Here is a 14,544-nt window from a genome sequence, read left to right on the forward strand (position 1 = left end):
GAGAGACTCCTTTTATTCTTGTGGTAAGTTTGTAGGTCTGTCACTCTGTAACACCTACTGTAAGAAGCAGTTACTAACTAACAGCCTTACAGGTGATACATTTGCATTTATGGCTTAACTACCATACAGTACTGGCAATTACTGTTTTCAGATGTGTCTCGCTAAGCAGAATCACCATGAGTCACCCTGAGTAAATTCAAAATGCGGCCCATAGAAAAAACTGCAGATGTGGCATAGACATATGTGAGCAGACGCTAACTTCCCTTTAAAGGGAAAGAGTCTGCATTTCACCTGACCCATAGAAGGTGGACCTGCGCCTGACTTTAGGCATCCTGTCTTCAGCCTGTGTCAACAGGTCAAAATGCCAACTGTGAGGCACATTAGGGTGAAACGTTCATCTCTGTAAGGATATTATTTTTGGTCTTTGTTATGAGCGAATCATTCTATAAAGATCATTCCCACATACTTCTACCAAAAGAGAAAATCATCTTTCATTTCCTCCTCAGATTAAGAGGCTTAATTGAACAACAATGGCCAACACGCCTCTTGAACAAAATATGCAATGACGGCCGTTACAGCGAACACCAAAAAGACCCACCACGCCTGGTCACACCTGCAGTGACGAGCAGTATACCTGTTTGGCAGCTCCCTCCTCTCATTGCCCTATAAAACCTTCCTCCGGGCTCCGTCAGCACCACCTCTTGCATACCACTCGTGGAGACTTAGCGATCGCCGCACCTGAGAACAGAGAACGACTCATCATGACCTCCATCCGCACCGGATTATCCGCTCTTTCCCTCTCCTCCGCGCCCAGCCTGCGAAGCTCTCGGGGCACAATGAGCGTCTATGGCGGGGCAGGTGGTAGAAACGTCCGGGTGTCTTACGCCTCCAACGGCCTCGGCTCCGGCTTTGACTTTTCACAGGCGCTCTCAGGTGACAGCGGCAGCTTCTCCGTTTCAGGCAACGAGAAGGTGACTATGCAGAACCTCAACGACCGGCTGGCTTCCTACCTGGAAAAGGTGCGCTCTCTGGAGACTTCCAACGCGCAGCTGGAGCGTCAAATCCGCGAGTGGTACGAGAAGCAGACCCCCACTGTCAGGGACTACAGCAAGTATGAGAAAATCATCGAAGACCTGCGCAAAAAGGTGAGCTCACCCCTTCAGTAAATGTTTAAGTAAAGAAAACAATTTTAAAACTCCAAAAAATGAAGCTGAAATCTTCTTTCCAGTCCTTAAACTTTTTTTTTATTATCTCTATCTCTTTTTTTTTTTTAACCCTTTCTGCATTAGCTGATGATGGAAATGTCGTTATTTGTTTGAAGAAAAACATTAAAATCTAACACAAATTAACATTTCAACATATATCGCCTCTTTTCCAAAGAAGTCATCTGCTTCTTTTAAACACCAATAAGGCAGAAACAGAACAGAACAGAAACCTTTTTTATTTGCTACATTGCAACATCCCTCAGTAACATATGGCATGCTGACACACCAGCAGCATCATTCAGTTGTCTGTCCGTGGAATGTGGATCAGGCCTAAAAAATCAGCATCTAACATTAGAACCTACATAAAATGACAAACTGGACTTTGTTACTTAACAGGATGTAGAAACCCTCCCAAGAGTGATGCTCAGACGCACTTGATGAACAAAATAGTTCTTTGATCCTGTTAAAGCATTTACACTGGAATGAATGAATAAAGTTATTCTGTGTAATAACCCAACCTTGCCAGCCCACATTCTGGACAATGAGTCACTAACACGCCTTTGTGGTGGTATTATATTCGGATTAGAAACCACTCACGCTATTTCTGCTTTGTTTACTTTTCCTAGATCGGCTTGGCCACACAGGACAACGCCAGGCTGATGCTGCAGATCGATAACGCCAGGCTGGCAGCAGAGGACTTCAGAATCAAGTGAGTGGGAACATTTGCCGATCTCTGTGTGGTGAAAAAATAATTAGCTGACTGGTATTTATTCAGACATGACTTCACCTATTCTTGTTCTCTGGCTGCCCGGAGATATTATCACTGGCCCGTAACAGTCAACAACAAAAAGGAAAAAGTGGTTTAACTGGCCCAGCTGGTTTTTGAGCTAACTGCACATTGTCTTTTTTTGTTTTTGGTTTTAACATCAATCGAGCAGCTACAGCAATATAAGCAATATTTTATCCCCAACAGGTTTGAGAATGAGCTGGCCGTGCGCATGTCGGTGGAGTCGGATATCGCCGGGCTGCGAAAGGTTCTGGATGACCTCACCATGAGCCGGTCTGATCTGGAGATGCAAGTGGAGGGTCTGAAGGAGGAGCTGGTCTACCTGAAGAAGAACCACGAGGAGGTGAGCGGCCTGCTGTCACTGACATCAGAGTGCCAGAACAAAAAAAAGGACATGTGATGCATTTGCTTTGAAAGTGCACATCCAGAAAACAGAGTGCAGAACAAAAGCATGAAAGTAGTTCTTGATGAGTCAGTTCACCAGCAATTTGACATCATTTGCCTACTCAAACAGCCGTTAATCCAGAATTTGTTTAGATCATTTTAATGTGCCTTCAGAGCCTCAGGCTGATAAAAAAAAAAAAAAAAAAAAAAAAAAAAAAAGATAAGACTTTTCAGATGACAGCCCAGGTCTGCGTACAATAACAAAAGTCTCATAAATGTCCACCAGCATAAAAAACCCCATTCAAAGAAAAATGACCCAGTGTAATTTTTTGCTGTCCTGTGTGGCCACATAGAACAGCGATGGGATACAGTGAACACACAGTGAGTCAGCAGCACACAGAGTCATGAACTGAATCAGTGGCTACATGAATGCAATGTTTATAAATTCCACATTTCTGTACTTTCTGTAACAGTCTGGTTTTAACTGGCTCTTCACCTTAGGACCCAAACTGTTTTTTTCTCTCTTAGCATTTCATGATCTTACCTGTTACTGTTGTCATGGTTTCAGGAGCTCGCGGCCCTGCGTAGACAAGTTTCTGGCAGCTCTGTGAATGTGGAGGTGGACGCCAAGCCTCAGGAAGACCTGAACAAGGTCTTGGATGAGATCAGAGCTCAGTATGAGGGCATCAATGAAAAGAACCGCCGTGAGATGGAGGCCTGGTATAAGGTCAAGGTGAGAAGAAGAGGCTGCACTTTGAACTGAATCATCTCATGTCTGCACTATGGCTTGAATATCTTTGTGACCATTTTTGTGTCCATTTTGATACCTTTTAGTTTGATGAGCTGAACAAGCAGGTGGCTTCCAGCACAGAGACCCTCCAGTCCTCAAAGACTGAGATCAACGATCTCAAGAGGACCCTGCAGGCCCTGCAGATTGAGCTACAGTCCCAGATCAGCCTGGTAAGGAAGGCTCTACGTAGCAGCAACCACAAACCGCAGTTACTCAACCTGCCAGTCACCATTTTTTATGCCTTATGCGACTCAAGTGGAAACACGAGTTTCAAAACAAGCAATTAGCACTCGGCACGCACTCATTTATCCTCATGTGTTTACTCTCCCATGAAGAAATCTGCGTTGGAGGGTCAGCTGTCAGAGACAGAGTCCCGCTACAGCCTGCAGCTTAGCCGGCTTCAGGCTATGGTGGACGGCTTGGAGAAGGAGCTCGGCGAGGTGAGGGTGGACATAGAGAGGCAGTCCATGGAGTACCAGCTGCTGCTTGACATCAAGACCAGGCTGGAGATGGAGATTGCAGAGTACAGAAGATTGCTGGATGGAGAGGATATACAGTAAGTTACTTATAAATAAACATCTATCACTGTAAATCTAAGTACTTTTGCAGTAAAGCAGAGGTTTAAAACTGGTGCCAGTGGCTATATTAATGTGCTAGTGTTCTGGCAACAATGCATTTAAAGTCAGCCAAAGCTGAAGAGAGGAGCAGGAGTTGCAGCTAATCCAAAAAACATTGAATAAAAATTTTGTAATCAGTAAAGACGTGGTTTGGCGACCATTAGAATAGTTCCTGGGTTTTTCCAGTGTTAGCTGCATAGACGAAGACCACCCTCACTAACTTCTGATGCACTTCCAGTCATTTTGTTCTAAGCAGGCCTGAAATATAATACAAACCGCACAGTTCAAGAGTTACTCCTAGTCAGCTTTCAAAGGGTAAAGGGTTGGATGAAGAAATGATGGTAAAAACCCTTCCTGCCAGAAGAAGGAAACATGAGTAAAACTAATGTGTCGTAATCTTAAAGCTGTGGGCATTTAAAAAAAAATAAACAACAACATAATTTCGTGTTATAGTTTGTTTTATTAAAGCAAACCAAAGTTTTGGGAATGCTAAGCATCCTTAAAACATTAAAATGTTTCATAAAACACAAACAGGAAAAGAAGGTCCAGTTCAGTATCCCGAGTATCCTCAGAAAGCACGAGGATACAGCACTCTGTGGCCAAATAAAGTAAACTTTAACCCTTAATAAAATCAAACCAGCTGAGCTATAAAAAAATCCTTCTCCATATAGTTGTCATAAAAGAGGAAATTGGCTGTAAAGACTTTATTTTGATCTTTTATTATAAACCAGGCTGTAAACATGTTCATTTCTGCTGGACACTTTAACATGGGAGTTTGTGGACACTGACTCGCATTTGGAGTCTTTTATCTTTTTAAAGTTCCTGCACCCAAAAGTTCATCATTTAGTACTTTTTTCTTAAACTTGTAGCAAACTAAAATTAACTTTTTTGCTTTCTTGCAGGAAAACCGTTAAGGTCGTCGAGGTCAAAGAAGAACGTAAGTTTGCATCACTGCTGCTTTTATTTATTTAAATGTTGTTGCCTGGTCAAATGACACATACTACAGGTTTAAATTATGTTCCTATTCACTCCGCAGGTAAACCAGTCATAACTCAGAGGAAAAAGGTGGTGATTGAGGAGATTGTTGATGGCAAAGTGGTGTCCCGCAAAGAAGATGTGGACACAGAGGTCATCAGCAAGTAGGCAGACTCTCAGCAGATCTGTACCAAAAAACAACCAATAGGTGCCCTTCCTGTCCTCAGATGTCTACTAAAGCTATTCAGGAAGAGAATTTGTAAATATTTCTCTCCTAAATCTTTTTTTTCTGTTTATATTTGGGTTTTATTTTTTTCTCAGAAAATATTTATTCTGATTTAATGTTTCAGAAAATAACAAAGCTATTAAAATTGGAATAAAAATTTTTCTACAAACCAGCGACAACGGTCCTAGGAGTCTACTCCTGCAGTACGTCACTCATACATTAGGTGGCACTGTCAAGCAGATTAGTGAAAAAGCGTTTGTGCAAAGTCAATTTGAATATTAAGGTACATTTTCAATGTTGTATGAATGGAAATGGCATTTTATGTAGCAATTCTTACATTAACAGTGCTGAAGGTGTTACATGTTGCTTTTTGTAAGGGAGCAAATATCCTTGAAACGCAGACCGCTGAGACCACTGTGCTATTCCACAGATATTCCACAGAATGAGAACAGACCTCGCCTCTCATAAACATTTGTGTCTCTGAGCTCTTTGTTTCCTTGTTTTCATTTCCTCAAATGAACAAACATCTGCCTTCCTTTTCGTGTCATTTTTCTTTCCTAAACACAAGAAACGCAAACAAAGCTTTCAGCTGTTCCTTCGTGCAAAAACAACATGCACATGCCTCATAACTGAACTTAATATGACACACTGCAGTTTTGTTGCTACTTTTAGGGACTGTACAAAAACAGTTAGCACGTGACAACATATTTTTTTGCTTAAATAATGTTCTTATAGCGGGTATAGCTTTCATGCAACTAACGCCAGGCTAAGCGATGTAGTTATTAATTATTACACACACACACACACACACACACACACACACACACACACACACACACACACACACACACACACACACATATATATTGATCATTTGGAGGCAAATGCATCAACGTATTCTTAATTATAGACCATAATTAAAATGAAAATGATGTTTTGTGGGCAATTCCTGTCCGTAAGTATTAAATATACACATATGTCTACAGTTTACAATAAATTAATAACTAATGCCTTTATTCACTCCTGCCCCTATCCATGGCATACATCTAATGAGCTACACTGTGTGCTGTAAACATGGTGAGTATTCAGGATCAGCTCTTAGCATTTAACATTCGTGCGAGATTGATGTTACTGTAGCTTTATCATATTTATCATGCGATTATTATTAATCACTTAATACAGACTACGTGTAATTACACGCAAACACATTTTAAGTTTTAATATTTTTCTTTGGTTTGTCGTCCATAAACCTGAAATCAGCGCTGAGCTGAGGAAGAGTTCCTTACTCTCACTTTAAGCGACCATAAACATCGCGATAGTCTCAAGACTGACTGCTGCAAGTCTTTTTGTGGTCTTCACCTGTTAGTTTGAGAAATGAGGAAACCACTTGTTTGAGAGGTGAAACGGCTTCACAGACTTTAAAAAAAGTCCAGTTGCCTTCTATTTTCAAGCTCTTAAAGTTACCATGACTGATGAAAACCTGCGCAGACATAAACATCGTGTAGTGACTTATGAAGCGTTTCACTCCTCTCTGCTCATGCAGTGTATGTTAGTGTCCACTAGATGTCAGTATGGTCACAAAGATCGTCTGTTCCTGTTAACTTTCTGCAAAGTCTTTGACAAGTGGGGGGTGATGCTTATTTGTGCCCACACCATGTGACAGCTGGGACAGGCTTCATACTTCAATTAAAAAAACAAACAAACCTCATTTAAAATTAATGTTGGCTGACACAAAGATATATTTGAAGATACACAGAAGTAGAATGACACAGTTTTCAGTGGGAACAGACCAGTACATCTCTTATATGTGTCATGTGAGACTGTTATTGGGGGGAGTCAGAGGAGATTTACAGATAAACTGGCACACTGGGTATGATATCTGAAATGAAAAGAAATGTTTTACAAAGTGGCAAAAGCAGCTCGAGAATATTTCCTTACACAACTAATCCCATTTAAGCAAATGTAGAATAGAATAGAATAGAATAGAATAGAATAGAATAATCCTTTAATTGTCCCACAAGGGGAAATTTGGGTGTAACAGCAGCCAGAAAGACACATATACAAACAAACAGTACACAGGACACAGAACAGAAACATACACAATTTTTCTTACATATTTCTTACGTAAAGTTTTAGCATCAAAATATAGTTAAAGCACCTTAATTTTATCATTAATTCCTTCTCTATTTTTATTTTTAAATTATGAATATGTACTATAGGAAGATATATGTATTAAATGTATATCACTTTGAGATGGTGTTAACTACTTCTATTCTGTTGAGTAGCTTATCTCCATTTACACAGCAACATATATTACAGAGTACAAAGGATAGCACTAGTAGTAGTATTTTCGTGTCAGATGAAAATACTAGTACTAAGTGCTACATGTTCTCATCCAGTGTAAGGTTAATCTAGCGCATGTTTTGGTGAGAGGGCATCACTCCACGCCGCCCAGAGGGCCCACTTTTTCCACTTCCTGTTAGAAGCTTCCTGAGTGAAAAGCTTGCGGTGTAGTTTCATCTCCTGTAACATGAGACTGTAATATGATAAAAACAAACTCCGGATTATGTGTGCGTGTTATTATATTTACTCCTGTGTGATTGCGGCTGTCAGAGCTCGTTAAATAAAAACAGTAAAGGTCGCTTAAAGCTCTGCTTCCTCCTGCAGACTTTCATGCTCTGCAGCAGACTGTAGCACGACTGTGCCACTCAGGGCTGGGGTCCCTAGTCACGACCTAAATGATGACAAAATCCTGCACCACGGAAAGCTGACGTCACCACGGTACAGTCACCTCTCCGGTGACGTCACATGAGCCGAGAGTTTAATGCCATCTGCTGGACGGACACAGCCTCTCACCCAGCATCATTACGTCATCCGAGAGAAACCGGTGCCAGCTCCGGATCGGTGTAACCTGGGAGTCCGGACCTGAATGCAAAATGAGGCAGGAAGCGAAAGAGCAGGGCAGACAGTGAGATTTGTAGCACTGAGCAGCTCCTTCAGTGGCAGGCTGCGGCACCCACGGTGTGGAACGGAGAGATTTCGCAGGTCTTTCCTCCCCACTGCTGTCAGACTCCACAATAAAGACTTTTGCAGCTGATCAAACCCTCACACGTGCAATAAGACTGCTATATGTGCAATTCTTTCTCTGACAAAGTTGTACTTTTGTATTTTCTTACTCAGTTGTATATAGTATTTGTATTCTATTTTATTCTATTGTATATATTATTCTATTTTTATTCTATTGTATATAGTATTTTATTTTATTGGTGGCTGTAGCTCAGGAGGTAGAGCAGGTCACCTACTGATCGGAAGGTTGGTGGTTCGATCCCTGGCTCCTCCAGTCTGCATGTCAAGTATCCTTGGGCAAGATACTAACCCCAACTTGCTCTCCGATGCGTCCATCGGAGTATGAATGTGTGCGAATGTACTTAGTAAGCACTACGTATAGATAAAGTGCTTGTGAGAATGGGTGTGATTGGGTGAATGAGGCATGTTGTATACAGCGCTTTGAGTACTCCGTGAGAGTAGAAAAGCGCTATATAAGAATCAGTCCATTTACCATTTGCATTCCAGTGTTTTCTAATTTCTGCTACATAGCTTTGCACTTTTGCTGTAACAAAACAAATCTCCCACCTGTGGGACTAATAAAGGTCATCTTTATCTTTATCTTTATCTTTAATAATGGACAGGAGCTGTTTGAAGGAGCAGAGAGCACCCCACTCTCTGATATCATACACACAGATCTCTGAAGTTTACACTTAAAAACTGGAATCGACTGGTTTTTCTTATTGTGTAAAACACACACATGCACACACCTAAAAAAGTTTATGAAAGACTTTCTAAAAATCTGTGTATTCATTCAAAAAATATTGTACAGATGACTGAAAACCCCAAATATTCATTATTTTCCGCCTTATTTTGTACCAAACTTTCTTCCAGACTACAATAAATGTCATGTGGTGTCCAGTCGTGTGTCGCTCTCTGTAAAGAACCGTTTAAAACAATATTATTCTCGGAGAAAACCAAGCTGGCTAATTAAGCACAGAGGTGGCTGACAATATTACAAAAATGTTGATGAGTATACTTTATGGAAATAGTAAAGTTGTAGTTTTTAATGTGGCACAAAACTCTGAGTCTTGTATTTATTAATTATATGTTAAATAAAATATCACAGGAAAGAGGTGGTGCTGCAATTAAAAATGTCATTTAGGAAATTAAGATAACACTTTGTAAAAGTTATTTAAAACTAGTCCAACTATGAAAATTAAAATGCAAAATGTTTTTATTTATTGTAAATAATGTTTCTAAAAATGAATCTAAGTCAAATTAAATAAAAAGTTTAAGGAAAACATGTTCTGTTTTAATCTTTAGTCATTTGGTCAAAATATTAAATATAATAAATTTGAGAGAAATTTAAGATTCTTGAGTCAAGTGTTTCTACTGTATTACCTGTCCTGCATTTGTTCCATTATACCAAATACACACTGTTAAAAAAATAAATAAATAAATAAATAAATCCAAAAAAAACAGTAATATTCCGGCAGCTGGGGCGCCAAAATAATACCAGAAAATAACAGAAAATAACTTTCTCATAAAAATACGGTTATTTTCAGTAATGACAATACAGTTTGTTGCCCTAATTTTACATGGGATTTTGCCTTTTTCAAGTGCTTTTAAACATTAAATTAGGAACATTTTAATATAAACAACGTCAATGAATGCGGCAATATCAATAATAATACTTAAATGTACAGAAATATACAGTTAACAGTTGGTTTAAATAATGGATTGCATTTATATAGCACTTTTCGAGACTGACAAATATTTATGAAATTATGATACATTTGTGAATGTATTTTAACAATCTAAATATGCATATGTACAGACAAATATATTTAAAAAACAAGAAAATTATGTTTTATTACATTTACAGTGATTTTATGTTATTTCACATTTGCAATGTGAAATCAGTCTATTTATGTAAATTTAATGATATTCTAGAAAAACAGTACAAAACTGTAAAATACACAGTACAATACTTTTATATTACCATTTTTTTACACTGCACCTTTTTGTCAAAGACTCCACATATAATCATAATAAAAACAAAATAATTAATAAAAACCGATACTATAATACTAATATAAAACTGAATTGAATTAAATGAGAATTTCTATCCTGAAAAGTGAAAAAAAATATGAAAAAATATTTAAAAGCTAAATTAAAATTAATCTTTGGGTCTGGACAGAGTGTTTTATTTTGAAAACTGGCCACATCCTCTATGCTGTTCCTGTGTGTGACTCCCAATATGTTCTGTGTAGCCTGATGCAATTCACCCTTGTGAATGTGAGACAGCCAATCCCAGACAAGCCCCTAATTTGTAATTTGCAGAATTTAACTAAAACTTTCCCCACTAGGGGGCAGTGTTTTGGCAGTGGGATTATTGAATTGTTTTTGGATGTGTCCTGTATATTTATTTGCCTTTTTCCAGTTAGCCCATTGCTTTTATTGATTTAACTGGTTAAATAAAGATTATTGTGACTCACTGCACCATCTTGTGGTATGAAGCGGTGTTACATGAAGGTATGATCTAGCCATAGTATGGTGGTTAACATATTTGCATAACAAGCAGAAGATCTCTTTTTAAGTTCTGGGAGATAACACAGCTGACTTTGGGGTTGTGCTGGTATGGCATCTGCACCAAAACAATGTTTGATTCATAATTTGACCCTAGTTTGACTTTGGTTATTATCTCTGTAACACAATACTCAGATATTTTGAACATGAAGTTGTCCAAAATGTCTGTGAAATTTTGTTTGTTTTGTTTGTTTGTACATTCAGTAAATAACTAGATGAGTTTGTTTTTTTAAATTATTTTAAACACACACCTTTAACAAGGAAGGAAGCATCGAAAGAAACTACAATATTAAAACCGACTGAACACCAATCAGCCTGGCAGTTAGTCAACATTTACTTATATACAGGGTATATGGGGAAAATGAACAAAAAGGGAAATAAATGGATGCCAGGGCCTCCAAGGCGAAAATGACCCAGAGAAACCACCTTTCTTTCAAGAATAACACAAAACCATAAGATACATAGTGTTAGAGCTCCCTGCTTGGCTAAACGCCAAACGGGGGAAAGGTGGGTTAAATGGAAATGTCAGAGACCCCTGCCCAGCTTCTATTGCCTTAAAGTAAGGCGCGTGGAGTATGGAGGTCAGTCTAAAGTCTGTATCAGGACACACGTTTCAAATGACGTCAAAGAATGGTTAGATCAAGTTTTGTGCAGCAGCTGCTTGTGCTCGCTTGTGCTTGATGCAATCTCAGGTCCGAATACGGAAGAATAAGCTCGTTACCCGCTCTCGTGGTTTGGAGCATTTGAAAAATACAACATAACCACGACGTGGAGTCGCTCAGGTGTGGAAACTGCTCACAGAGAACTGAGCAGCTGTCCGTGGTGCTGAAAGTGATCGTGCATTAAACCGGCGGTGATTTATTCGAGTTGAGAAAATACAAAAGCATTGAAAGGGGACCGGAAGCAGCCGGTAGTGTCAGACACCGACACCGACACGCTTTGTGCTCCCTGAACTTTGTGTGGGTTTGAGATGCGCGTACCTGAGCGATGCCTGGGATAGTTAAGGACCCCATTCTCACATGAGTAAGCGCGCCAAAAACGGGAGATGACGGTGGGCTGCATTCCCATTGACTGAGAGGGAGAGGGAGAGAGAGAGAGAGAGAGAGAGCACGGACTCCGCCTATACCAACCCAACATCCAGCTCCAGTACGGCGACGGCGGAGGCTCCACAGATCAGCCGAGCGAAGAAGAACCACGGCCCCCTCCTCAGCTCGACTCAGTTCCCGGCGTGAAAAAACGGAGATGGGCTCCGTGTGAATCCGGACGGTGGAGGGGAGAGGAGGGCAGGCGGGGGGTGGGGGGGAACGACGACGAGAGCGTGGTGGGGGCAGAAACACCCATAAAGAGGACAAACAAAAGCACAGCCGAGGGTGCCTCCAACCATGAGCGGCTCGCACTATTCGCCGGAGCTGCGGCTGCCGCTACCGCGTTCACTACACCCGCCGACCATGTCGTGAGGTGTGGCTCGGGAACGCTCCGGGAAACCTGTCAGCCGAAACGACACGCCGAGGAGAAGGAGGAGGAGGTGGTGGTGGTGGGGTGGTGGTGGTCGAAAAGATGTCCGCCTCGGTGGGGCCCCAGGGCGGCCCTCGCCCACCCACCGTGCCGCCGTCCATGCCGGATCTGCCGGACCTTAGCCACCTCACCGAAGAGGAGAGGAAGATAATCATGGCAGTGATGGCTCGGCAAAAGGAGGAAGAGGAGAAAGAACAAGCCATGCTAAAGTAAGGGCAACATTTTCTTCCTCCTCTGTGGAAGTTCTAAGGCACAGAAAGCTGCTCTTGTAGCCGAGCTCTCCATTATAACCATCACATCCAGTAACCACCAGCCTCTGCGATTCCGTCATTTTGCACTTGTGGAGGTGTTGATGTGTTCCCAAACATGCAGCCACCGATATAACAGCACCCAGGGCTCGGGAGGTGTTTCCAAAAAGAATCGTGGTTGCATTGGAAGACCGGATGCTGCTGAAAACAATCGATACATTTAAAACAATTTACGGTCACAGTGAGTGGAGACGGCCCGGGTCAAACAGGTGTAGAAAGGGGCTGTGGTGAGGGTGGGGTGTGACAGTGCTGATGGGGGAGACGAGAGGGGGAGAGAGGTAGGGGAGGAGGGGATGAATCATAGCATTATCCAGCCCTCACCCACTCGTTTTCATCAATGGGGTCTGCACCCCATCCCTCGGTTTACACATCCAGCGCCGCTCAGATTTCCCTTTTTACGCACGCGTGCAGGCTGGAGTGTGAGCTTTATCGCTGTAGGTTTCTGCGGACAGTGTGTGTGTGTGTGCGTGTGTGCGCGCGATAGCCTTTACAATAACAGCAGCAACAATGACATTATAGCTCACAGGCCTGGAGCGAACCAAGCCGCTTTTATAAGCCCAGCAGAGGGCCGGTGGTGAGGCGGCATGTAGGACTGTGCTCCCCTCGGCGGAGAGGAGAAGATGGGGTGTGGTTGGCATTCTTACCAGGCCACAACCAGATAACATACAGATTAGGAAAGAATTGTAATAGAATTGTAATAACATAATAATGATATTGGACGTTTGTAAACCCTCTGCCGGTCGATCGAGCAGGCTGTCAGAGAATACTGAGAAAAGAATTAGAACAGAGAGTGCTGGTCTGGGGGATGCTAGGCTGTACAGAAGCTTTATGGGAAAATGACAGGAGGGGACCGCTTCAAACTGAACAAACCCACTGTGAGATGATAGGGAGACGTTATAGAGGGTTGGGTGTGCTCCAGCTGCCTTTTACGAAAACTGGGTTGCATTGCAGTTTGATCCATCGGGGGGCGGGGGGTTGAACACAAGCAATCTTTAAGACACTGTGAGTCAGGCCTGTATGTGGTAACTTGCTCCTGAAACATGCAAGGACCCTTATTCTGCTCCTGGCTGCTGTTGCAGCATCCTTTAGCTTCTCTGTCCTGCTCTGATTCTAATGGCTGTTTTCATTTCCTCCCTGAAGGGAAACAGAGTGAGGGCCAGCATTGGGCCCCTTGAGAGGAAGTGATGTATTTAATGTTCCATGAGGCACAGGCAGCAGGTTCAGTCAATAATGGCTTCATCATCTGGCTAATCATTAACTGGACCAGAACACCATGGTCAAAGGAGTAATGTGATTTTAGAGAAATGTGCAGGCATTAGCTACTGTGGCACTCTTTGATATTTACCACTATATGGTGTAAGATTATTATGCACAGTATAGAAGACGGTCACAGGACTGAACTAATATTTTATTGAGCAGAAACCTGCCTACAAATTGTAGACACCTCTGTTTGTACAAACTGGGTTTCATTTCGTCATTAAACCCAGTGGTTCTTAGCCAAAGTCCTTGTAGAAACACGTTTCACCACTTGGTGATCTTTGGCCAGTTATTTTGAAGTCCCTGTTTAAATAAACTTTAATTGTTCAGCTCTTTAATTAAACTGTAATTTCACTCTTTTTCATACCTGCTGCGGTGCGCAGACTGATGGCAGTGTAGTTTGATCATGCTTGAAAGGAAGAGCTGTACACAGAAGCTGAATTATATAGAACAGAGGTAATGAAGAAATGAAGAGACAAGCACATGTTTTACTTACATCAATACAGGGGAATTATTCCACTTAAAAGTAGAACAACAATAAAAACAAGGGACACACAAGTATGTAAGTTTGAGCTTTCCAGCTGAACAGTAGGCGATGACCATCTTCATGCACGCTCACACAAATGGGGTCAAGAGATTTAGGATAGTCACAGCGGAATGAGAATACAGGATTAAGTCCATACTTCAGTGCAGATAGTTACTGTAATTGGACTTTTGTTTTAGAGGAGAAACAAGTTTTCTTGTCACAATATGATTTGAATTATGAGTTAACAAGCAAAATGTGCATGCGGCAAATGTTCCCCAACTGTGCTCATTTGCAATGTGAAGTAACCAGTTTAATGA

General features: G+C 41.4%; 2 protein-coding genes across 4 annotated transcripts in view; both read left to right on the forward strand.

Moving 5' to 3' along the window:
• Positions 1-670: 670 nt before the first annotated feature.
• On the forward strand, positions 671-5,468 carry krt97 (keratin 97). Its single transcript, XM_031739804.2, has 8 exons — positions 671-1,145; positions 1,832-1,914; positions 2,179-2,335; positions 2,945-3,109; positions 3,211-3,336; positions 3,502-3,722; positions 4,686-4,720; positions 4,820-5,468. Exons 1-8 carry the CDS (start codon positions 762-764, stop codon positions 4,924-4,926), a joined length of 1,278 nt encoding a protein of 425 aa, XP_031595664.1. The 5' UTR covers positions 671-761; the 3' UTR covers positions 4,927-5,468.
• Positions 5,469-11,321: 5,853 nt separating this feature from the next.
• Positions 11,322-14,544, forward strand: part of rims1b (regulating synaptic membrane exocytosis 1b) — a 94,181-nt gene continuing 90,958 nt past the window's right edge. For 2 of the 3 annotated variants that reach the window (XM_039613726.1, XM_039613728.1), the window contains exon 1: positions 11,325-12,345. In XM_039613726.1, the coding sequence (XP_039469660.1) occupies positions 12,179-12,345 (167 nt within the window). In that variant the 5' untranslated portion in view covers positions 11,325-12,178. Of the gene's footprint in view, positions 12,346-14,544 lie in introns of all 3 variants that reach the window. The other variant, XM_039613725.1, reaches the window with a different exon arrangement.

This window comes from Oreochromis aureus, linkage group 6 (assembly GCF_013358895.1).
Source record: "Oreochromis aureus strain Israel breed Guangdong linkage group 6, ZZ_aureus, whole genome shotgun sequence".
NCBI classification, from domain to species: Eukaryota; Metazoa; Chordata; class Actinopteri; order Cichliformes; family Cichlidae; genus Oreochromis; species Oreochromis aureus.